Below are 24,662 nucleotides of genomic sequence, written 5' to 3'. Positions count from 1 at the left end.
CAAGTTAGCAGTAAAGTCAAAACCAAGAATCCAGATCTGGCTCATAGCCCGGGATTCATTCCACAGATAAAATGTTTCAATAACTACCGCATGCGGGACCTTTAACCCAAACTGCTTCCAGATTTTAAGTTCCAGTTTATCTTAAATTTGGTCCAGCCCACTCTCCAAAGAATCTTTTGTGTTGGGACTTATGTTTGAGGTCTTTGTTGCCTTTGACCCCTCCTCCCTCTTTCTCTGCCTAGTGGTTTAAACCATTTTTGGTATGATGGTCAATTTGTCCCATCCCAGGAAGACCAGGGTTTCCCTACTCAAACCTTCTCCTTACTCCTCCCCTGATTGTTTGGTCCCAAGACTAGCTCAGCTTTAGACCCTCAGTGGGAATACCTAAATACTTTTCAAACAAGAGAAGAACAACGCTGAAGAGGAGATGGTTGAAACCCAGTTTATTAGACCAGAGTCATGCGTCACCCAGAGCCCTGCCTGCTGTTCCCCTATCCAGTGCACGCTTCTTGGCCTTGTTCCTGCTTCCTTCTGGGGAGGTATGACCTCTAAGGAACTCCTAGAAACCAAGAGTTTCCAAAGATCCTATAACCTTACTCTCCAGCTCCAGACCAATGCACAGGTGACCTGCCCACAGGTCCTTTTCTGGGATTGGAGACCAAAACACATTTGGGCAGAGAAGGCCTGGGAAAGGGTTGGGGCTCTGGCCTGGGAGGAGTCCCTGGTGGAGGGGGCAGGGCAGGCCCTCCACTTCACTAGTCTCTCATAAAGGTAGGGAGGAACAGAATAGCAGAGCTTTCCAACTCCTCCTCTAGGCCTGTATCTTTCCTCCCACTACCAAACCCCACCTCACCAGAAAATATAAGTGGTGGGCTTGGGTATCAGGTGAGGAAGGGGAGCTGGGCACCCAAAAGGAAGGAAAGGCCACTGACTGAGGACCTCAGCTTCTGCCTGCCAGCAACCTGCTGCCCCAGCTTCAGGAGTCACCAATCTCCAGCTCCTCTCTGTTTCTGACACTCCTGGCTTATTGTCCAGAACAGATCTCCATCCCCTAGGTAGGGGCTATCTTTGTAGCAACCCCTTCCCTGGGGAGGCCACAGAAAGCCAGGCAAAGGGCATTGGGATGGGTGGAGCAGGGGAAGGGAATGTTAAGGCTGCAGGGAGCAAAGAGGGTGCCCGGGTGGGCTGTGGGGAGAGGATGAGGCCAGAAAGAGGCAGAGCTTGTGATTCACAGCTTCCTTTGTCGCCACCGAGACAGTGCGAAGGTTACAATGCGCGTGTCGTCTCCTTGTGCTTCTCAGAGGGATGTGTGTACACAGTACAGACACCAGGGGAGAGAGTCCAACTCTTTATACAGGCGAAGGCATTCAGAGACCAGGGAGGGGGCAGAAACACAGACGGGGAAACTCAGGGTGGGACGATGGTTCTCAGAGACAAGAGGGGATGGGGTAGAGACAGACAGGGTTAGGGGAAAGTATATACAGAGATATAGCAATATAGAGTCTGTATCATATAGAAATAGAAAATGCAGATGAGGTTGTTGAGAGAAGCAAATGAAGTTGGGGAAAAGGACTTGGGAGAGTTCCATAAGAAAATTTATGGATGTGGCCTCTGCAAGGGCCTCTGGGAGAGAGACCAGTGAGGTCAGGCACCAGTGCCCCTCTCCCTGAACTGGAAGCTAACCAGCCAGGTCTTTTATGGGATGGTAGAGGAGGGCTGCCTCTTGGGATTTCTCTCCAGCAGCTTTGGGTTGGGGGTGAACTTGTGATATTAGGACATGACCTACAGCACCAGGGCCACTTCTTGTCCCCATCTCTACTTCTTCAATGGATCCCCCACTCCCACTCCCTAGAGATTCCATGTGGTATAAGGGAGTGGGACTAGGGTTTTATTCCTGCCTGGCAACTTCAGTTTGGGGGCAGTCACTGGGCTGAGAGGGTCTCTTAAGGCTGGGGAAGCCCTCCCACTAGCCCTCCCCCTTAAGGTACATTCTCTGGTTTGGGGCCAAATTCCAGACCTCAGGGATCCCTTCCACCCCTCACTGGGAGGGGGCTTTGGTGACTGGTGGCAGCAGAATGTAGGTGGACACTCAGATGACAGACACAGAATTCAGGCTGGGAGCTTGGGGAGGCAGCATGGAGGAAAGAGGGGCAGCCTGAGGTCCCTTGCCCCATTCCCCCTTTTTAGTTTCTTTTTTAGATTTAGATTAGTTTAGTTTTGTTAAACATAAAAAGAATGGGATTGAGGCAAGGAGAGGACTCCATGTTTCAAGACTCCTTCCTCACCACAGACAAGAGGAAAGGATTGCCCGGGAGTGGGGGGCGAGTCCCCAGGGCAGATGTAGGGGGGCAGCTGGGGACCCCCTCACTCTCCTAGCCCTCCCCATCTAGGCCTTTGGTTTAGTGGCCTGCAGGGCTCAGCAGGTAAAGTCCTCAAACGTGCCTCGGGCCGGATGGTGAGGTAGGATGTTGGCAGCGTACGTCATCCCGGCAGGATGGCCCCGGAGGCTCTCGCACGGGTTCTAGGGGAAGGGCACGGACACGAACTAGTTATCGGAAGGGCCACAGGTAGCGCTGGGGCGGTGGGGAGGCAAAGGAGAGAAGGCGGCATGGGGGTGGGGGGATCCTGGGGCGGTGGGGGAAGGGGCAGGCCGGAGAGCGCCCCTCGCTCGCTCCCTCACGTGTCTTTTGACGTCGTCCAGGCTGAGGGCCACGCCCTTGTCCGCGCTGCTCCTTTTGGCCTCCTTCTGGCACTTCCCGCGTCGGCACAGTTTGTGCTTGATGACCTAGCACAGGGGCGGGGCGCGTGGGCGGGCTGGATCACCGCCCCTGCGTGGCCACGCCCCTCGGCGCCCCGCCCCCGCTTACCTCGTAGGCGTAGTCGAAGAGCTCCAGCACTGTGAGGATGCTGGCCCCGATGAACAGCCCCATCTGGCCCCCAATGTCACCTGCGGGGGTGAGGGGCGCAGGAAGGTCAGTGAGGTCAGGACACCGTGAGGGCGTCAGGGCTTACTGGGACTGGGGCAGGCAAATCGCATTCGCAAAGGGATTGGCATCCTTCGTGCAAAAGGATCGCAGAGGCAGACTCTGGTGTCATTTTTATTTTCTTCTCTATAATTGTCTGCATTTTTCTACTTTTCTAAAATGAACAGGTGTTTTTCAGGAAAAACAATTGTTTACAAAATACTCTAACGCTCTTAGTCTCTGGGCCAATTTTAGGAGCATGTGAAATAGTCTCCACCTCCACCGCCCCCGCCCCCCCGCCCAAGCCTGTCTTTTCCACTTTGCCCTAAGAAAAGGCTCAGCCCCCTTTTCTCACCGCATTCCAAGACAATAGGGTTTCGGGAAGGCCCTGGGGATGGGAGGCCCTCATGGGACAGAGGTGACACCCTGTTTTGGGTGACAGGGAGCCACACCATGCCCATGGCATGGGAAGGGGACAGGTGCCATTGGCAGCTCACCCAGGAGCCCTGCAATCTCATAAGCCTTCTTCTGTTCAATGGTCTCATAGTTGAGGACTTCAAAGAAAATGTCCAGCACCAGGATGTTCTCCCTGCACAGGGGTTGGGGAAGGAGACCTAGGTTCAAGTCACATCTCTGCCTGTTATTAGCCCAGTGACCTTGGCAAGTCAGCCTCTCTGAATCTCAGTTTCCATATCCATAAATGAGATGCTGATGGAGTTCCCTGCCTTTTAGGGTTGTTGTGAGGATTAAATGAGATGGCATGTATGAAAAATGCTCTGCAGACTGGCCAGTATGAGGTGATCCCAGTTATGGCAAGAGGATGAAGAGGAGGGACGGGAAAGGGATGCTTCCCCTGCTTATTCTTACTCTGATCTTCCCTCCATACCCACCCTAGATTCTCTGGTTCCCTCTTGGATCTTCCCCGCATCATCTCAACATCCTCCTGCCTGCTGGCCGCCGTCACACCCCACTCATACCTTTCACAATCTCAGCCTGAGGGCCTTGCGCTGCACAGTCAGAGCGCTTACCCTATGTACTGCTCAGACTTGTTGAACTTCTTGGCCAGGTACTTGGCTGAGGCTTTGCTGGGGATCTTGACCATGGACAACTCCTTGCCATAGCGGGTCAGGTTGCAGGGCATTTCGCACACGCAGTACTCCTGGTCCTTCTCCACCAAGAAGTCTGTGCCCAGCCAGGTAAGAGGTGCCAGTTGAGTGGTGGCCTTCTGCCAGCACCTTCCCAACACACACACATCCTGGCCCTGCCCAGAGGAACCCTGGGCCCTCTTTTCCTGACCTGCTCTTCACCTAAGCCCTGTGCCCACCCTATGCTAATCCTCACCAAGCCTCCCCAGGGATGTTTCTTAATCCTATGTCTCATTCTCTCAGAGCTCTCCAGCGTCAACCAGCTGAGGGGCTGATGAAAGAGGGTGAAGGCCCTTCCCAGGTGACCCCATTCATTTTCCATAGGGGCCTCTAAAGATGCTATTCTCAGCCTTAAAGTCAGATACAGGTGAGGGTGCAGACTAGTCCAGAAGTTGTCTGAAGCTTCTGGGAGCTTGGTCTGAAACCCATGTGCATGTGGCTGGCAGCACCTTTTCCCTCCCCCAGACTTCCCCAGGACAGGGCATCTCACCCAGAGCAGGATCTGCACACTCCTTGTACTGCTCTGGAGTGCAGTATGGGGCATCCCCTAGAGAGGAGAAAAGACAGTGGTGCAGGATGGAGATTAAAGGGGTCTTGAGATGGCGGAAGGCCTAGGAGGTGGAAGCTGGGAGAGAGTGGGAGCGTAGGCCTAGCCAGCCCCCAGTCTGCCCTGGAAATGACCCCCCCCCCCAACAGTCCATCCCTACTAGGCCCTTCCCACCTATCCTTTTTGGAACAGGCAAGAGCTGAGGTTAGAGAGATGAGAGCCAGATGGGTATGGGATGGGGCAGGCTGGAACTGGGGTGAGGAGGTTGATATGGATGGGAAGCTGGTGAGGGGCAATGCAGGTCAGGGGACCCCAGGATTGTGCTTGGAGCCTTGGGGCCTGACCTGGCATGTGTACCATGCGGCAGTTGCAGTTCTCCACCAGGTAGCGCGTCTCACAGTCGATGCGGCAGGCGGTGATGCTATAGGAGTCGAAGAAATCCAAATCCGAGTCCGTGGTAACAGCTTTGCAGGTGCCCCAGGGCGGGGGCAGGTAGATGAGCTGCTGGGAGAGCCGGGGAGCTGGGGGAGTGTGGGAACTTCTCCCCACGTTACCTTGATGGACTTCTCTGACAAGATGCAGAACTCCGGAGTTCTGCTCCTTCTCCCTCTGCAGCCTCCGAAGGTCTCAGAGTTTACAGAACACTCTCATTCATTAGATAATTCATGCTTCTGACAAGCCAGATGAACACCTAGGCCCTAGTTCACCTGTCCTTCCTATTCTTGTCACCCACCACTCCATCTTGATCCCTCAACACTCCCCCCGCCCAGGACCAGCCTCCCATAGTCCTCTCACCCGCTGCTCCTGGCAGGCCACAAAGGTCTGGAAGCCTGGGGCCACGCCAAAGCCCAGCTGGTCGATGAAAGGAGGTTCATCCTGACTATGGATCTGCACTTTGATGCCCGCTTCGAAGGATGTCTCGTCTATGGGAATGAGGGGGTGTGGGTTGGGAGGGCTTCTGACTCCCCAATCCCCTTCAGAGCTGGGGGCATTCGACCTCTCCTGGGAATAAGCACAGCATACACTGGGACTGGGGTGGGCGAGTCTGTGGATCCTAGCCCACCCCCGGCCTCTTTCTGGGTTTCCCAGCTCCATGCCATTCTGATGACCCCTGCGTCCTACACACTTCTGTCCTTACCTGGCTTCTGCTTTGCATCTTGGTGTTTCACATTCTCCCACAGTGTCACTGTCTCAGACGCTCTCCATTTCTCCCCCTCCCTTTCTCCCTTCTCCCCCATCTCTCTCTCTGCCCCAAGGCCCCCCGAGACCAGACAGGCAGGCAGCCTGAGAAGAGAGGGAGTTATTTATAGAGTGAGTGGCAGCCGCTGATGGAAAGGATGACTGGTTACCTTGGAGAGTAACTGAGCCAGGAAGGGGGAGCCAGAGATATGTGAGTGTGGAAGTCAGGTAGAGTTGGAGATGGAGATGGCGGTGGCAAGACTCTAGGGGAGAGAGGGGGGAGCCCGAGCCCTGCCAGGTCCCACAGTGGAGTCCAGGAGTCCCCTGGCAGAGGCTGGGGCCAAGAGCAGTGGGGAGGGGCCCCTGGGGGGTGACATACCAGTCTCTCCCCACACCGGCAGGTACTCGTCCTGCTGAATGTCCAGCATGATTTCCAGCCCATTGCCCGTCCCACCCTTCATGGTCTTCAGCCGAGGCCGCCCATCTCGGCCCGAGTTGAACGTGTAGCACTTTCCGTACCGTGTGAAGACCTGGCGAGGCAGAGTGGAGAGCCTGAGAGTCCTGCCAGTCCTTCCTCACCAAAGGCTGTCCCCACATCACCCAGCTGCTGGAATCCAAAACCCTTTGGGAACGATTCCTCCTGTGTAGCCCATTCTCCATCTGTTCCTCTCTCCCACCTGTTCTCTGCCCTTCTTTGTCCCGCTGTGCCCTGGAAAGCTGATCCCGGTGGGATGCATCGCCTGAGCTCCTTTGTCACCCGGATGGGCTTCTGGTTGGGTTTGTTTGGCCAATGGGAGCATCAGTGAGGGCTCAGAAGGCAGGAGGAAAGACTGGGTACTGATCCTTCTCCACCCCTCCCCTCTGTAATCCTGGCAGTGTTGTAGGCCCTCCGTGACTGCAAATCCTGCCAGGAGAGCTCCCTCCAGAGCACTGTTTCCTTTTGTGCTCCTTCAGCCTAGACGTGATAACAATTTCCTACACTTGCTAGCTGCCTTAGCCCCCCTCAGTGGTTTCCTTAACACTGCCCACAGCTGTCAGCGTTCCCTTTGTTAAAGTCTTTTCAATGGAACCAAGAGGTGATAATCTTCCCTGCCAGGACCTGACATATGCACCTTCATCACCAGGATCCTGTCCCTGCCACACCTCTGGTCCCTCCTTGGGACCCTCCTGCAGGCCCAAGCTCCTGAGGCCTTCTGAGACATATCTTCTCTTCTCCTAGATTTCACCCCAGGTGTCTGAAATCCTGCTCTCCCCAAGACCCAAGCTAAGCTTTTTCATTTCCTTCAGCCAGTAGCCCCTTATGTCTCTCCCACTATCACTAGAAGTGGAAAGTAGATCCAGTTGCCACCCCAAGGACCATGCTCACCCAGGCACCAGCACCTCTCCTCACAGCACCAGGGACTGAGCACCCAAGGCATGGCATGTTTGACGATGCTTTTGCAGAACTAGGAGGGCCTCAGAAGGTTACTCGGGCCTGGGGCAGTCTCCCCAGTCCCCCCACTCCATGCCCCAGCACAGCCCTCATCACAGCTCTGATTACACAGCTGCAGAGAGCAGCATAAACCAATTCTTCATGGCCCTTTTCCTATAGCCTCCATGAATGGCCTCAGGTTCCCACAAATGGGGTAAATGTGCTTTTACTACTGCTGGATGGTGACAAAGTTCACAGAGTGAGTCATAAGGTGAGTACAGACACAGCTCAGAGAAGGGAAGAGACAAAAGAGTTTCAGGCTAGACTGGAGCAGTGGGGGCAGTGAGGGCTACTAGGAAATAGTCTTTACTCTCTCCCCACTTCCTAGAACAGCCTTCTTCACGCCCCTCTAGAAAAGAAAACATGCTGGCCTCCCCCGTTTTGTGGGTGAGGTCCAGAGATTAGGCCAAGAGAGAACTCTGAAGGCTCCTAACCCCGCAGCCCCACCGCTAGGTCTTGCGGCCACTCAGCCATGGGTTGCAGGCTGGACACCGCAGCTCCGGAGGAGGCGCCCCGGCCTTGCTCTGGCTTAGAGGACCTGGCAGCCGAGCAGCGGGTTGCTGCTGCCACCTGGTGGCTCTGGGTGGGAAGTGTCTGATCTACCCTCAGGCCCAGAGGAAGCCAGGTTGATCCCTTCCTTGTCCCGTGTTCTCATATCTGCTGGCCTTCCCTCAGGAAGCCCAAAGTGGCCACCCCCAGTGGCCCAAACCCCCAGGTCTCTCTGTATGTCTGCAGTCATCCCATGATGCACTGATATGATGACATGTAGCTGCTCTGACACTAGGGAAGAGGTGGGGGACTGAGGGATGGTGTGTGGGGAGGGAAGGCCTAGCATCTGGACCCTGGTGGGCGGGAGAGTGTTCAGGCCAGAGCTGGAAGGTAAACTGAGGAGAGGAGAGGGTGCCAGGTGGTCCCTCAGCGGAGAAGGCCCTAAAACCCTGGGTGGGTGGGCCAAGTGGGAGGACAACTCTCCCAGTGGGGGCTTCCCTGGGATAAGGGTCACAGGCCACTTAGTCTGAGCTAGGGGGGAGGAGGAATGACTTAGAGGAGACCTGTTATTCACCCTCAGACACACACACACACACACCCATACACAGCTTGTGGGGGGTGGGGCACCCACCCATAGGAGAGAAACAAGAAGACCAAGTGAGGGTGCTCTGAAGTCCCTGCTGTGGGAGCTGCTGACAAGGGGCATGGTGGGGTGGAAGTGGGGTCTGTCCCCACCTCGCCATCATCTGCCTTCCACCCACTTCTCCTGCACCTCCAGAGACCAGGTAGCACCCACCCAGCTTCAGTCCAGGGCTGACAGTCAAAATAGTGAGCAACTGGCCAGCCATAGGCATTTGCCAACAGGTCAAAAGTTGACCTCACAGGTGGAGCAAGGTCAGGGGCCCTGCTGGACCGTGAGGACGTCTGGGGAGGGGCAAGCGAGGATGGAGACACCAAGGGCCTCAGGACAGCAGCTAATTACCAATTAGTACAGACACAGTTCAAGATTCTAACAGGAAGCGCAGTACCGGTGTGGACCTGGGACTATCAGCCGGCTCTAGACCCTGGGCTCCTGGGTGAGCACTGGCCCAGGCGGGCCGGGCGAGGTGGGGGCAGCACGGTCACTAGCCCCAGCCCCAGGAGGTGATGGTCAGGGAGAGCCGTGGCAGACACTCTCTGGGTGCTGTACCAGGTGTGGGCCCGCACTCACCACTGAGAAGTTGTGGGGGCCACAGGGCCCTCCTTGGTAGGAGCAATAGAGCAGCATGTCCTCCAGCCGGTGGCAGGAGCGATTGTAGAAGCGGTGCAGGTTAAAGGGCTCTCCAGAGAAGGCCTCAGGTCCTGGTGGAGCCAGGGGCACCCCAGGGTCATCACTTTCATCCAGCCCCAGCATGGGGGCCAGATAAAGTAAGTCAGGGTAGCTGAGCTGGGACAGCCGCACGGCATTGGTGTTGCACAGGGTGACTGCCGGGAAGGCCAGCTCTGTGGTGGTCACTTCATGTAGCAGAGTCACGTGTGGGTAGCTGAGGTAATAAGCAATGCGGTCCCCTACCTGGCACAGGAAGGCACCCAGTGCAAGGACAAAGGCCACTGCCCACAGGGCCTGCTTTGGTCCTGGACCCCCCTCCACAAAGACGTGGCTGGCGCCGTGGAGAGTGCAGCTATTGGCAAAGGCCACCAAGTCCACGGGCAAATCCCCCTCATTGGCCTCCTTCCTCGCTGCATCCTTTTCCTTCTCCTCTTCCTCCTCTTCTGACTCTGAGTGGTCCCGCTGCTGCTGGTGGTGGCGGGGACCCCATGCATCTCCCAAGGGCCCTGGAGCCTCCTCTCCAGAGGAGAATGACACAGAGCAGAAGATCTGGATGGGCATCTTCTCCAGGGGCCTCTGGTACCAAGGGGTTGGTAGGAGAAAAGGGGAAGGTGCCGGAGGGGAAGGACAGGGTCGGGCAGGGCCGGCCACCCAACCCGCCTGCGGGGTGTCCGCTGCCGCTGGGGCTGGCTGGGGCTGGCCGTCCTTCCTAACCCGGCCTCTGTGGCAGAGTGGCTGAGATGGGCGGGGCGTGGAGAGGAGGACCAGCCCGCCCTGCCAGGGAGGGCGGGCGTCTGGCTGATGAATAATTGATGGCAGTGGCAAAGGGAGGCAGACGGAGGGGAGGGGGCCACAGCCCCTTTCCTGTCAGCCGCTCCAGCAGCACAGAGGGGGTTTAAGACAGACTGGAAACCCCGGAAAAGGGCTGGGACTCCTGGTACCCACCTTCCCAGGTGAGGGGGGACCCAGCTCAGTCTTTTCCTCCCAGTGCCATGAAGACCTCAGCCAGCAACAGTCCAGCTGCCCAGGACACCCCCCCCCCATGCTCTCCCTCATCCTTCAGTTTGTTCCTCAGCACCTCAGCACCCCCATCCCAATCCTGGGTCTTCTCCCTCATTCTCACCTGGCTGAGTTATTCCTCTGGGATATCTGAGCTCCCAACCCCTGCATGCTCTCAGACCTCTAATTCCTCTCTCATTTCTCTTGACCCACAATTCCCCCAATTATTTCACTGACCCCAATTCTCCCAACCTACCTAGACCCTGATCCCCTCTAATTCTTCCTTTGATCCCCAGTTCCCTTCCAATCCCTCCCTGACCCCAATTAACTTTCCGTTACTCCCCAAACCCCCAATTCCCCTTGATCCCCAGGTTCCCTCCAGCCAGTCCCTGGCCCCCAGCTCTACTTCAGGTCAGCTCTGCCCACCCCCATGCTGAGCTGAACTTAGGTCCCTTTCGCTTCCCCCACTCCCTTCTGTGGCTTGTGTGGCAGCCCAGGTTCCATTAGCAGAGATCTCTCACTGACCACAGACTCATTTCTGGCCAGTTCCCGGCGCTGGGGGGAGGGACCCTGTCTCTTGGAGTTGGAAAGCTTCCTGGCAGATCGCCACTGCCCTTTCAGCTTGCCCGCACCCCAAGGTTCGGAATAGGAGTTTGAAGAATCTCCTCTGGTGGGTGGAAGAAATTGAGATCAGTGCAGAGACAGGGTGATCCTGGGTCAGGTGGAGACATTGCGAACCAACCTGGGGTTCTCCCTAAAGGCCCCAGTCTTTCAGACCCCCGGACCCCTCAGGCTCTGGGGCTCCCCTACCCCCAATTTACCACTCCCTGCCCCCAGGCCCCTGGCCCCTCTGTGTGCTCTGATTACTCAGGCCCACTGGTTGAGGAACTTGAGCCACCAGCCAAGTCTCTAGGGCCAAGAAGGTGACCTGAGTGGAGGAGAGGAAGAGAGGGAGGGAGGTTTGGCAGGTTAACCCTTCCTCTGCAGGGCCAGAGGAGGAGCGGTGGGGCTAGACAAGTCTCCCCACTCCTTAGCCATCCCATAGCCCCAAGCCGCATTCCCCTTCCTCCTTCTCTCCACTCCCTTGCTGTGCCCACGTGGCTTCCTTTCTCCATTTGCATGTGGAGCCCCTGGAGTGTGCTGGGTTGGGAGTTGGGGTGCCAGGTTCTAGAAGAACTGACTGCTATGGAGACTTTGGCCTCAGCTTTGCTGCTGAGAACACAGAGGCCCCAGGAAGAGAGGAGCCTTGAGCTCCGGCCCGTCCCCACCCTTATGCCCTGAGACTGGCCTCATCCTCTTTTGCCTGCACAACAGGGTCTCCCTGCTGCCCCACCGCTGCCTGCAGTTTCCCCCACCTTCAGTGCTTGCTTTGTGAATCTGACCATCCTCCTGCTTAAAGACCTTCTCTCACTCCCCAGCGCATCCTGGTAAAATTCACCCTCCCCAAGCAGAGCAGTTTCCTCTCCAGCCTCATGTCCTACCACTGCCCCTGCACCCCAGGCCAGCATCCAGCCACCATGGCCCTCCCCAGACACAGGGGGCTTGTCCACAGTTTCCCGTCTTCCCTCTCCAGACTCCATCTGGAGAACTCCTACTCATTTTTCAAGGCCCTACTCACATGCTACCTCCTCTGAGAAGCCTTCCCTGACTCCACAGGGCCCAGTTAGTACCCACCCAGGGAACAGACTGAAGGGTCTAGTTCAGCTCAAGGTCACTATAAGTAGTGACCAGTAGCTCCTCGAGGGCAGGGACAGTGACAGTAAAAGAGCAGGGCCCAGAGACCATGCAGAGAAACAGGAAGCGAGAAAGACCAGGAACAGCCAGGACAACCAGAGACAAGTCACTGCAGAGATGAGGAAAGAGACCCCCACCTTCAGCTGATGTCTTTAGGTGTTGAATTCATGTTTCCTGCCCTGTGTATATTTTCCTCCTGCCTAGCAGACCTCAAGCTCTCAGAGGGCAGGGGCCTCCTCCTTTGCATCTCCCCAGGAGTGGTCCACACGTGGGTTGTGGGGGGGGCCAGCCTTGGCTGAGGCTTGGGCTGGGGAAGCTGTAGCTGCCCATGTGTCCCATGCCCACTAGAGGGCATTGTCCCCCTCCTTCAGACATGCTGGAAGGGGCAGCCGATTGGATTTCCAGAAGAAAAGACACTAAGGCTTGGCCCGCCCTCCCCCGGCCAGAGAGAAGGGTGTGCACACACAGAGCAGCTTCTAAGGACAGCAAGTTTGGACAGCCGGATACCTCTTCCTCCACACCAACACTGCACATCACTACACACACACACACACACACACACACACACACAATTGCACTTCCTCCCTTTTCCATCCCCTGTATCCTTGCTGCTCTAGCCTTCTCTCCAACCTCCATCTCATTCAAGTGGACAAATCCAAAATTTTCACAGTAATGAGGAGTTGAGGAAAGTGTCAGGGGGCATACACAGACCCCCAGGCATACACAGAAGGCCCCAGGAGAGGTGTCTAAGCAGTCACACACACAGAGCCAGGCTCAATTCTGAGCCCTCTGTCCCCGCCCAGAACTTCTCTTCTGTTCAGCAGTGTGTGGGGACTGAATGGTTTCTGACTTTTTCTATGTCTCTTTCTGAATTCCAAACCACCCCTCACAGTGTGTCATGGTTTTCAATTCATATCTCATGGGATCCTTACACAGCCCAATGGAATAAGCAGGTATGAGTAACTTCACCCCCATTTGACAAGTGAGAAAACTGAGCCACCCCAGCCTATTCAAGTCTCCCGGAAAGCAAGTAGTGGGCTGAGGCTAGAATTAGGTCATCTCCCTCCAAATCCCTTGCTGCTTCATTCTGTCATTTCCTCACTGCCACGGTGGAGAACAGATAATGGACCTGCCCTAATGGAGCTTACTGTTTAACAAGGGAGATGGACATCAATTTAAAAAATGAAAAAAATAAATATTTAATTGGAAACTACTATGAGTGCTATGAAAAAAATAATATGACTCTGCAGGGATAAATGACAGGGGGACCTGACCCAGACCGGGGAATCAGGAGGCTTTCTCTGAGGAAGTTATGTTTGAATTGCAATCTAAAGAATGAAGAGTAGTAATTAGGTAAAGGTGGGGGGGGGGTGGAGGGGGGGGGGTATTCCAGACAGAGAACAGAATGTGTGCAAAGGCCCTGAGGCGAGAAAGCTAAGAGGTGGCAGATGTGGCTGGAGAGGTGGGTAAGGGCGGGCAAGACCCAGAATACTCAGGGCCTTGAGGATTCTGGTCCAAAGACAATGGAAGGATTTCAAGTGATCAGAGCTGGGTTTTGGAAATACTGCTCTGCTGCAGAGTGGAGGAACCAGAGGGGCTGCTGGACGGCCTGTTAGGGAGCCATTGCAGCGGTCCAGGTGAGATACGCAGTGGGGGGTGGCTTGGAACAGTGGGTAGAGTGGAGATACCTGGGGGGCAAAATTGGCAGATCCTGCCAAGGCAGGTGAGGGAGATGGGAGGTCACGGGTGACTTCTGGTTTGCATAACTGGGTGAGCAGTGGGGTGGCTCCCTAGATCAGGCACACAGGTAAAGCACTAGTCGGGGAGGTCGAATGATGAGTTTGGTTTTGTACATGCTGGTTATGAGGACCCTTGGGGACATCCAAGTAGAGATGTTAAGTGGGAAATTGGCCACTGGGGCTGATGCTAAGAGAAGAGAGCTGGGCTGAGACATAAATTTGGCAGTCGTCAGTGTGTAGATGGCATTTGAAGTCATGAGTGAAGATGAGACTGCCCAAAAATAGAATACAAAGTTAAAAAAAAGATAGAAAGAAAAAAAAAAAGGCCTGATTTGGCAGCATACACTAAAGCTAAACAGAATCCTACCCTATGACTTAACCACTGCCCCTAGTTATATACCCAAGAGAACTGAGTGCATATGTCAACCAAAACACATGAACAAGAATGTTCGTAGTAGCTTTATCTATAATAGCCAAAAACTAGTCACAACCCAAAAGTCTAGCAACAGTATAAGGGATAAATAAATTGTGGTCTATTCATACAATGAGATACTATACAGCATTAAAAAAAGAACCAACTACTGCCACACACAACAACATGGCTAATCTCACAGACATAATCATAAGCAGAAAAGACAGACAAAAGAGTATATACTGTATGGAGGATACATATACTCTAGAAAGTTCAAGAATGGGTGAAACTTATCTATACTTATAGAACAGTGGCTAACTCTTAAGGCTAGTATTAACTAGGAAAGGACCTGAAGAAACTTTCTGGGGTGTTGGAAATGTTCTATATCAATGTAAAGACATATCAATATAATATGCAAAACATTATGTTGTAAGACATATCAGCATAAAAATATACCAATGTAAAAATTCTTTAAGCTGTACCATTAAATTGTACTCTTATGGTTTAAAAGAAGAGTAAAACTTGGGACTGAGCCTTGAGTAGTGACAACACTTAACGGCCAAGTAGACAAGAATGAACTGGCAAAGAGACAAGGGAGCAGCTCAACATAGAAGGGAAACCAAGAGAATAGCTCAAAAAAGAGGTGGCGGTCAACTATTTTGAATGCTATTGAGAGATCAAGGATAAAAATTGTTTGCTGGACTTGGCAACATGAAGGTCCCTAGCGGCCTTAGCTAGAACCAATTAGGAGGAGTGGTGGGGTTGGGGAAAGAAGGCGCCCGAGTGGATCAGAAAGTGAGTTAGCAATAAGCAAATGGAGACAGTGAAATATACACATCACTTCTAAGAACTTTGTGAAGGGAAGCAGAGAGATACTATAGGAGCTGGAGGGCGCTGTGAAGTTGAGAGATGTATGTGTTTTCATTTTTATCTTAGCCCAAAGCCTGATATGTGGTAAGTGCTCAACATATGTTAGCTGTCGTTATAGCTGTGTATTTTAAGATTGGAGCATCTTAAGCATGTTTCATTGTCAATGGGGCAGTCTCACTTGAGAAGGAGAGACTAAGTGTAGAGCAGGGAAAGGCAGAATTAGTAGGACAAAGTTCCTAAAAAGGCATACTGGGATCAGATGAAAAGAGCAGGTGATTTTAGCCTAGATAAGATGGATGCTCCCTTCCAGGGGTTGATACCAAGATGAAGGAGAAGATCTTGTCTGAGGCTTCTGTTTTCTCAGTGAAGTGGGAGGCAAGGTCATCTGCTGAGAGTGAGAGAGGAGCTAGGAAGGGTGGTGGTTTGAGAAGAGTAGAGAAGTTTGCAGTAGTCAACTGGGGGGAGCAAGTTGACCAGGAAAACACAGTGGGATTGCCAGGAAGCACTGCAGGCCCCTTTAAGGATGTTGACAGCATGAACACAATATGACATCAAGCTGCCCTGGTGTGTGACTTCCTTCAGTACAGCCTGGCTCCTCTGGTGCCAACCTGGACAAAACCAGTTGTGGGTTCATCCAAGGCTGGGACTTGACTAGATGGTGCAGTGAAAAGGCAGAGGTGTCAAAAGACTTGGCCCCCTCAACTTTGCACCTGTTCTTCCTCTTCCTGCCCCACTACACTGCTTCTCAACTGAGGACCCTCCTCCACACACACTCCTGCTCCTCCAGCCACTCACAAAGAACCTGGACTTAGAGGATGTGAAGTCAGGGTCCCACTCTGTCATTTCCCAGTTGTATGACCTCAGGCAGGTCACACAACGCTTCTGAGCCTCAGTTTCCTCATCTTTCCAATGAAGATGTTAGCATTTTCCTACCTCCCAGAATTACGAGCATCATATGAGCTAAAGTAAAGGGAATTTGTAAATTGCAAAGCACGACTGAAAGAGATGATTAATTTTGCTGGTATGCGCTCTGAATGCAACCAGAGGTTTGCCTGCACAAAAGCTTTCTCCCACAGCCACACACACTGAGCTGCGTGTGCCCCCACACACCTCCACATACTTCCACTTCACACTCTAGTCTACATCCACATTCTCCACCAGACATGCACACGGAGGTGCACATGTGTGCTTGCACACCTGGGGCGCACATGCAGTGAGCGGGTTGTAAGGAAGGCTGTGTGAGATGGCTGCTATCCATGGTCAAGGCCACTACAGCAGTGTCTCCCCTAGGGATGTTCCCAGCCTGGCACACTGATGTGACACACCAGTTAGAGACACATGACACTAAGCTACACAGCCCAAATCCCCAGGCCCCTAGGACTGTCAGCCACATTGAGGGCGTGCAGATGAGAGGTGGGAAAGGATTTTCTTTCCAAGAACTCAGGATCTCAGAAAGATCACAGCTTGCTCTCCCTCTCCCTCGTAAGTGGCCTTAGAGAGTCTGGAGTAGCAGAGTCTCTGTCCTTACAGTTTCTTAAGAAAAGTTCCCCTTAAGGTGAATACACAGCAGTTTTATGCTCATTTTAAAATATTCCACGAGGAAGATGTCTGACACGTGTATCCAGGTGAGTCGGCGATGCACATCCATTACACGTGGGCCCGCGTGGGCTTGGCCAGAGAGTCCCAGGGGAGGGGCTTTTCTGGAGGCTGAAGGAGGGGCTTCCCTTTGACAATGAATAATGTTACAACTCCTTATAGAGCCCTCTCCTCACAGGAAATTGGGCTTAGATGAGAAATGGAGCCAGGTGGAACTCTGCCCAAAATAGAACCCAGGAGCCCTAATGGCCGGCCCCATCCTCTACCCCAGCTAGGCACCACGTCTCGTTCTTTCTGTCTCCTTCCCAGTTTTGCCTCCCAGAATGCCCACCCCAGTGTCCTGGTTGGAAAGTTCTCAGCCACAGGATAAAGGCTTTTGGAGCCAGGTAGGAGGAGAATGGCCCCTGCTGGAGAGAACTAGCTGGTTAATCAGCTGTGGAATATGGGGCAGGGGAGACACTAACACATTCTATAAAACTGGCATTTTCTGAGAAGCTGAGCTGGGCTGGGGAGATTGGGAGGACTCCACCTGGATGCTGAGGTCCTCTCATCCCTAGCGTGTTCCTCCTTATTCTGAAGCCTCCAGCTTCCTTTAGTGCCACCCCTGCCCTCAGCCCCGAGACCCCCGTGCTGTACTGACCTTCCCCAGCACAGGACTTGGCACTGAGAGGTGGCACTGTTACAGGAATGAGTCAAGTGGAGCTCAACACTCCCCATCCCAGCTCCTCATTCCTAATATCCAATCTCCCTCGCCATCCCCAGAATTGAAATTGCTTTCCACAAAGTGAAAGCACACTCAGAGGCAACCCCCGCCCACAGCAGAATGCACCGACCTCTCTGCAGGCCTCCCCTCTGCCTCCTGGACACATGGGGTGGGGGTAGGGTACACTGGCCCAACTTAGGGGTTCTCCACCAAGGCCCAAGGCTTGGAGGCCTCCTCCTCCTCAGCCCTCCACTTCCAGGCTCTGCCCCCAGAGGCACTTAGTCACTTACATCAATTCCCTATTACTTTAGCCAACAGCCAGGAGATCAATTAGCTTTGAGTAGCCTCTTAGCTGATAGCAGTCCGGGGAGAGGGGTGGAATCAGAAATGGCTGGGGCTGGGGGAGAAGGGGAGGAGGGGAGAGAGGAAACTAAGTTATCCAAAGGATGTTTATGTATATCTGTGCATGAGAGGGAGGGCAAAGGAGCAATCTGAGACCCCAACTCAGGGTCCATCCCCTGTGTTCCTGCTCCAGCCTCCTCTCTCCACCCCTCTATGTTCAGTTCAGGTACTTCCTAGGGAGGGAAAGAGAGAGGGGAAGGATAGGGCAGGAGGGGTGTCCGTGCACCCTGGGGTTGGAGGGCCCCTTCTCCAAAGTGAACCTCTCCACTTCAGCCTCTTCTATGCCTCTACAATCTGTTCATGTACCCCCTCTCACCCCTACCCCTGAAGACCACGAGGCCCCTGGGTGGGGCTACCCATGACCCTGCTTCCTCTCTGCACAGCAGTTGGACAGCCTTTCCCCTCAAGGGCCCTCCCTTCCTAGCTGGAGGGAACGGACCCAGGTTGTAAGGTCAGGCCTTCCCAAGGGACTCCCATGCTAGTCCTGGCCCTCCCTGGGCCCTGTCATCCCTGGCCTGCTTGCCTTAAGATGACCTCTCTGTCCCGCCTCTGGGTCCCAGGATCACCCACCCACACCCACCTGTCATGTTAGCCCCTCACTTCCCTGGGTGCTCCAGGAGATTCTTGCCCCCACCCCCCAGAACCTTGGAGGGATTTCTGTGCCCACTCCCTTCACTCTACCTCTCCTCTGGGGGTTCTTGTCTCCAGGATGCTGGGGGAGACTCCTGTGGGTCCCCTGGGATTCCTGTCCCCCAACCCCACCCTCCTGAGAGAGATGATTATTTGCTCCACAAACCCACCCCAGGACTTCCATTGTCTGCCCTCCTCTTTCTCCTCTCCTAGGGTCCAGAAGTGAATTCCTGCTTTTCTCTCCCCTAGGCAAAGGGTCTGGGTCTCAGCGGGAGTAGGGGTGGCACAGGGCAGACTGGGCAGCCATCTGCTGCCCACCCCCCTTGCTGCTGCTCAGCATTCCAGCCACATCAGCTGCTCCCACTGCCAGGGACAGACAAGGTGCAGCTGGAGGCTGGCACCAGCTGCGACTGTGCTCACTCTCGGCCCCCGCCCAGACACCAGCAGACAGCTGCACCCCCGCCCCCCCTCCATGGAACCCCTGCCCTGCCTTGGCCTGGCTGGCCTCAAGGTGGGGTGGGAGAGAGGAGCCTCAGCCCCTGTTGCCTTGGCAACCAGGCACCCGACCGGGAAGGCAAGGAGGTGGCCTCAGAAGAGGGGGCCTTGTGGTTGGGCCTTTGGTTCCTCTTTTGGTAGCTCAGGAGGGAGTCACTGAGGCCCACCCAACCTGATTGCTGTGAGGCTACTCCTCCCATTGCACTTCTGCCTCTTCCGTCCCAAAGGGTTTCCAAACTAGTCTCCCAGATTCAGCTCAGGTTCCCCATATTCTCCCCCACCCTCCTGAGCTGACTCAGCCACACGCGGAGGATGGACCCCGGCCAGACACTCTGTGACCACCCATCCATCCCCTGCAGTTGAGCAGGATTCAGAAGTGTATCTGGGGCTGGGTGCAGTGGCTCACACCTGTAATCCTAGCACTCTGGGAGGCCGAGGAAGGCGGATCCTTTGAGCTCAGGAGTTCGAGACCAGTCTGAGCAAGAGGGAGACCCTGTCTCTACTAAAAATAGAAAGAAATTAGCTGGACAACTAAAAATATATATAGAAAAAATTAGCCAGCCATGGTGGCGCATGCCTGTAGTCCCAGCTACTCGGGAGGCTGAGGCAATAGGATTGCTTAAGCCTAGGAGTTTGAGGTTGCTGTGAGCTAGGAGGATGCCACGGCACTCACTCTAGCCCGGGCAATAGAGTGAGACTCTGTCTCAAAAAAAAAAAAAAAAAGAAGTGTATCTGGGGGAGTGCCTGTTACTGTGGGTCCTCATCAGAGGATCCAGGGTCTTTGAGGGACCAGAGTAGCCTCCTTCCTACACCCTCCCATAACCCCCCTCGAAGGACAGGGCTCTTATTGTTTGGATGAGGGTTGCCCTTAGAAATCCACAGAAAAGTCCACATTTGGCCCCACATACTATCTTTTGCAGACGCTTTGAGCAAGGGCCTGGACAGCAAGGGCAGAAAGGGGAGTAGTCCCCCAGCAATCCTTCTGGGCAGGCCTCTGTAGCTCCTTCCTGAGTTGCCAAAAGAGCAACCAAAGGCCCAGCCTCTCCCTTGGCCACTTCCTTTCCTCGGCTAAAAACCTCTACTCTTGAGGCTGCAAAAGATGTCAAGATGGTCCCCTCAAGCCCTGACCCTATAGACAGATGTTTTCTTTCAGTGCGGCATCTGCCCAGGGGCTGATGCATGCTCCCAACACACCTCTGGGCCTAGCAGAGAATGGCAAGGATGTTAATCTCGAGACCAAGGAAAGAAGAGAGAGGTGGAGCAGAGGCAAGGAGCGTGTGAGCCCTGAGGACTGGGGAGCTGGGGTGGATGCCTGTCCAGCCCTCCTCCACCAGGGAGGTGTCAGACACAGACACAGCCAGACTCCCATCCATGAAGGAACATCCCCATGGGCAGAAGTGGTGAAGTTCTTGACATGGAAAGGGGTTGGCAGTGAGGTCAACTAGAGAGGGCAGAAGGAGGGGCCAAGAGGTTTGGGTCCAGCCAGATTCAGGGTCAGTCTTTGACACAGGCTGAGAAACAGCAGAAATCTGGCCTTCCCTGACAATCCAGAATCAAGAAGTGCCACAGTTGGGCCTGCAGGGTGCTGGCCGATATGGCTCTCCCCCTAGCAAAAAGAAGAACTCAGACTGCTCAGAACTTTGTGAACCAACCATATCTCCACCTGACTACTTAGAATGTCCCCAGACAGCATGGACCAATTGCACTTCAGTACCTCCATTAGTATGAGCCAAACATGTCTCAGCATCACCACTTGGAATCTTTCTGTACGTGATGGACAAATGTAGCCTCAACTGAACACTTTCTATGGCCTGAATGTACCCCAGCTTTATAACTTAGCATCTTCCCAAGTTGAGCCAAGCACTTCTCTCCCTCATCTAACACAACAAACCATCCAAGCTAATAGGTTTTCTCTGTTCTTCCTTCTGGTTATGCGTTGGGTGTGTTGGAGAGGCGGAGGGCTCTGGCTTTCGCTCCCACCTTTACCTACAGTTCTACTGCTCCTGGAAACACAGTTCGTGAGCTTGGGAACTCTCTGGTCTCAAGCTCTGGGGAAACCAGGACTCTCCTGTTGTAAAGAAGGAAAGGAGGGAAGGAACTGGTTCTGGAATCCAGGCTAAGCTCCCTGTCAGCTCTGCTCAGCAGGGAGTGTGGCCATGTGACCTCTGCTCAGCAGGATTGACAAAGGTCCATGAGACAGGTATGCAGAGCAGGGCATAGAGAAATTGGGAAGTCTGTGTAACCTCAGCAGGAAACACTAAGCATGACCGTGACTCCAACCTTCCTACACAGACAAAGGCAGTTCGTGCTCCCGTAATACTAGGAGGAAGCAAGCAGGTCCGGGAGAAAAAGGGAAGGAAGAAAAGAGGATCTGAGAGTGGAGCATTGAAAGTAGGCATGGAGAGCAAAGCGTCCCAGAGGAGACTGGGTTTTGAAGGAGTGATGGCCAGAACTGGAAGTGGACGTGATAGCTCAGGGTCAGCTCTATTAATGAAGAAAGGCTTTGCACTGAGGTTTAACAAGACATGAGTTCAAATCCCAAATCTGTCACCAACCAGCTATGTGAGTTTGGGCAAATCATTCTACTCCTTTGTGTCTCAGTTTGTGCATGTGTAAAATAGAGACAATATGACTATTTATCAAAGGGATTGAGGAAAGCCCAGAAAGCATTTTGAAGAGTTATAAACATTGTCCTCTCTTTTGATATTATTCATACATAGCTCCAGGTCTTTTGGTCTCTTTCCAGCCTCTGTCCAGGTCTTATCCCTCAGGAATCTGTGTGACTTGCCCAGGATCACCTAGCACATCAGATGCCAACGTCAGTTCCCCTACACCCTGCCTGAGGTGCCGGCCTGAGGCAGCCACACCGGTGGGTTGTGGGGTGTTTGTGAGGCATCTCCATTTTGAGAAGCAAAGGGAGCCTCCCATTCAGCCATGATTATATGTTGTGATCATCTCTCCTTCCTCAGACCCTGGCTCTGTGGCTCTTGCTGGCAAGGGGGGAACCTAAGTAGACAGTGTGCATGCGTGTCCATGTGTGCAGGGTGGGGCTGGCATGGACAGAACAGCCTGTCTGGCTACTGAAGAGGAAGCTTCCCTTTCCATGCCTCATGGTGTTTCTCGAGCTTTAATGTGTACCTGCGGATCTTATTAGAACGTAGATTCTAATTTAGTAGGTCTGGGAAGTGGGGTGGCAAAGTCCTGCATTTCTTTCAAGCCCCCCCAGTGATGGTCCCTATACTCATGTCAAGTAACAAGGCTGTAGCTTACCCACCACCCCCAGCTCTGACACCTGTGGCCCAGAAGGTAAGATTAGTGGGTTTGGGGCTATGCCAGGCCGTGTGTGTGTGTGTGTGTGTGTGTGTGCACTGTACATTCTCTTTCCTGCCATCATGGATGGCTCAGGCCCTCACACAGTGCAAATGTGCCCCTGTGCTGAACAAAGTCCTTTCCTACCAGAAGCAAACCCTAGGACACACAACTTCCTCTTCCGGAGTAGCAAGCGCCGTGAGAGGCCTGTCCTGTTCCTTGTTACCTATTCGTCTGGGGGTCAGGCTGACTCACATCCCACACCAGGGGACTCACTCACCACCTTGAAGTCTTCTGCGCTGCAGACTTCTCCCCGAAAGTGGCAGGAGAGCAGCATGTCTCGAATGTCGTGCCCTGCTCTGTCATAGAACTCACGCATGTTGAAGGGCTTGGGCTTGAAGCTGCGGAAGTTGGCCTTGTCCTGCAATATCTCCAGCTGTTTCTCGTCTGCCATCTGTGTGTCTGGTATCTCATACCTGGAGCCCAGGGGTGAACAGCACATGAATCAGCATGACCACCAGTGTCTCACATCCAATGTGAGGAGGAAGGAAGCAGCATCTAGCCTTGGGGATCAGGACCAGGCATAGGCAAGGAAGGAGAGCTGGGCATGTCCAGAGGACCTGCTACACAGGGTCTGAGACAACAGAAGGATCTGTAGTGGCTGCCCAGGAGCTGGGCACCTCAGCACACAGGTGGGAGGAAGCATGGATAAGGGTGGGGTGGGCAGAAAGACAACGCAGGAGCAATGGCTTTTATACTGTAGTCTCTACTGTTTAAAGATGATCTGTCCCCATCCCCCAAGTGAGGAGAAGGTCAAGATGTAGTGGCCAGACGGAGGGCAGAGCTCACTCCAGAAAGGGTGGCAATGTCTCACAGCTCAGGTTGGGTAGGGGTAGAGCTATGTTGGGATCAGAGATTGGATGCCCTTAATTGGGTGCTTCGCAGTACCCCAACTCATCTGCTGTGAGTGGCAGGTTTGGGGGTGGTTGGAGGGCAGGATTGGCTGGGCTCTATGGTGGGTTAGGGAAGCAAACACCCTGATTGGAACTCGTGCAACTCCGGAAGTGGGGCTGAGGGGTGGGTGGGAGCCGCCCACCTGTTGTTGAGCAGGGCCAGCAGCTCCCCGGCATGATACAGGTCATTCTTGGAGACTTGGCTAAATCGGAACTCGTTGAGGTTGCACAGCGTGACGGCAGGGAAGGTGAGCTGGGAGGCAGCCACCTCGTCGAGCTTGGTGACGTGGTGGTAGCGGAAGTAGTACTGCACACGCTCTGTGCACACACACAGCAGCACAGCCAGCGAGCCCAGGAAGCACAGGGCCCACAGTGCCCGCTTCAGAGACAGCCGCTCGTAGGAGAAGATGTGGGCCAGGCCGTGCAGCGTGGAGCTGCTGGCGAAGGCCTGGATGCTCACCGGCTGGACGCCACCCACTTCCTCCTCCTCGGCCTTCAGTTCCATCCTTGTCGAGGGAATCCTGGGGGTGGTGGGGGGGAGGACAGTTTGTCATTGCCCCGGAATGAGAGGACACATGGGGGGCCCCCCGCCAAATGTGTCCATCCGGAATTCCTATCTCCAGAGGTCACCACTCCTGGGGCAGAAGACTTCCCTGGTGTGCAAACCCAGAGGTGGCTGACCAGAGGACATATCCCAGGACAGGGTTTCTCCAAATACAGAAGCTGGGAGGGTGAGCTCAGGCCAAGAGAATGCTCTTCCAGGGAAGCTTCCCAGGCCGGGGAGACCCCAGGTATAGTCATCTGAGGGTGAAAGGGAAGTCCTGATGCTCCCACAGGCAGGCATGAGAGTTCCCTCCAGATGTGGGGTCACTCTGGGACAGGAATGTCCACCCCATCCTGGAGATGAAAAGTCCCCTAGACGTGCTGAACCCTGGGTCAGGATCTCCTCTCCTGCTCAAGGGTATCCCCAGGGCTGGGCTCTCGCCCCATGAGTCAAACCTGGGCCAGAAAACCCCCACGGAGGTAGGTACATCTGGGCAGGGGCCCAGCCTTAGTCCTCACCCTCGGGTGTCTCCAGTTCTTATACAGGCGCAGGCAGTGTGTGTGTGTGTGTGTGTGTGTGTGTTAGGAGTGGGGGGTAAGGGGTGGCGGGCTGCCCGAGGTGGATGTATGGGGGGGCGCGGTTCCTTATGACAGCGAGCTGTCCCCGCCCCGGACGCACCCCCCACCCCTCCAGTCCAGCTTCTGGTTGCAGTCAGATCCCCTGCTCGCCCCCGCCCCCCTCCCCAGCCACCGAGCCGCCCCAGCAGCAGCTGGGGAAAGCCAGAGGGGAGGAGAGTCCTGGCTGCCGGGCGCTGGGGAGCCCCGCGGCCAAAGGCGGGGGGATCGGAAACCTACCTGAGGGGCTTCGGAAAGCCGGCAGCCGGCGGCGGGTCCTGGGGCGCGGGACCGGTGGCGGGTTCAGCGCCGAGCCGCGGAGGGGCTCATGGCCCGAAGCCGGAGCCGGCTGCAGCCGCGGCACGCCGCGCAGAGCCCTGCAGGGAGCGGCCCGCCCGGCCGGCTCGGCTCGGATCTGGTCGCCCGCCCGCGCGCGCTAGCTCGCTCGCTCGCCCGCCTCGGCACGGTCCGCCCGGCCTCGGCGTGGTGCGCGGTGCTCTCAGCCCCGGGATCTGCAGGGATCCATCGTCCGGCCGGGAGGCGGCGGGAGGGGAGGGGG

At 54.8% G+C, this 24,662-nt stretch overlaps 1 protein-coding gene across 5 annotated transcripts; it reads right to left on the bottom strand.

Annotated features, from left to right (window-relative positions):
• Positions 1 to 428: 428 nt before the first annotated feature.
• On the bottom strand, positions 429 to 24,662 carry ASIC1 (acid sensing ion channel subunit 1). Of its 5 annotated transcripts, XM_069489399.1 has the most exons (13): positions 24,344 to 24,662; positions 23,089 to 23,466; positions 22,273 to 22,468; positions 6,523 to 6,603; positions 6,214 to 6,364; positions 5,451 to 5,578; positions 5,000 to 5,156; positions 4,599 to 4,655; positions 3,992 to 4,145; positions 3,461 to 3,552; positions 2,868 to 2,947; positions 2,681 to 2,785; positions 429 to 2,521 (listed from the first exon to the last, which is right to left on the bottom strand). In XM_069489399.1, exons 2-13 carry the CDS (start codon positions 23,448 to 23,450, stop codon positions 2,417 to 2,419), a joined length of 1,668 nt encoding a protein of 555 aa, XP_069345500.1. In that variant the 5' UTR covers positions 23,451 to 23,466; positions 24,344 to 24,662; the 3' UTR covers positions 429 to 2,416. The 5 variants fall into 5 exon arrangements, with proteins under 5 accessions (XP_069345500.1, XP_069345498.1, XP_069345502.1 ...); XM_069489400.1 differs by lacking the exon at positions 6,523 to 6,603 and having other exon boundaries at positions 2,191 to 2,521; XM_069489398.1 differs by lacking the exon at positions 24,344 to 24,662 and having other exon boundaries at positions 2,191 to 2,521; positions 6,214 to 6,386; positions 6,512 to 6,603; positions 23,089 to 23,450.

Source organism: Eulemur rufifrons, chromosome 16 (assembly GCF_041146395.1).
Source record: "Eulemur rufifrons isolate Redbay chromosome 16, OSU_ERuf_1, whole genome shotgun sequence".
NCBI lineage: Eukaryota > Metazoa > Chordata > Mammalia > Primates > Lemuridae > Eulemur > Eulemur rufifrons.
The sequence above is the reverse complement of the archived record's forward strand: the minus strand, read 5'-3'. Positions and strand labels throughout refer to the sequence as shown.

Bases quoted from the DNA above. Each gene is read 5' to 3' on its own strand.
- ASIC1 (XM_069489398.1), bottom strand. From the start codon at position 23,450: ATGGAACTGAAGGCCGAGGAGGAGGAAGTGGGTGGCGTCCAGCCGGTG. The intron at 6,387-6,511 runs GTGGGAGAGAGG...CAGGACTCTCAG, and splicing joins CAAAGAAGGGCAGAGAACAG to GCTCTCCACTCTGCCTCGCC. The intron at 2,786-2,867 runs GTAAGCGGGGGC...CCCCTGTGCTAG, and splicing joins TCTTCGACTACGCCTACGAG to GTCATCAAGCACAAACTGTG.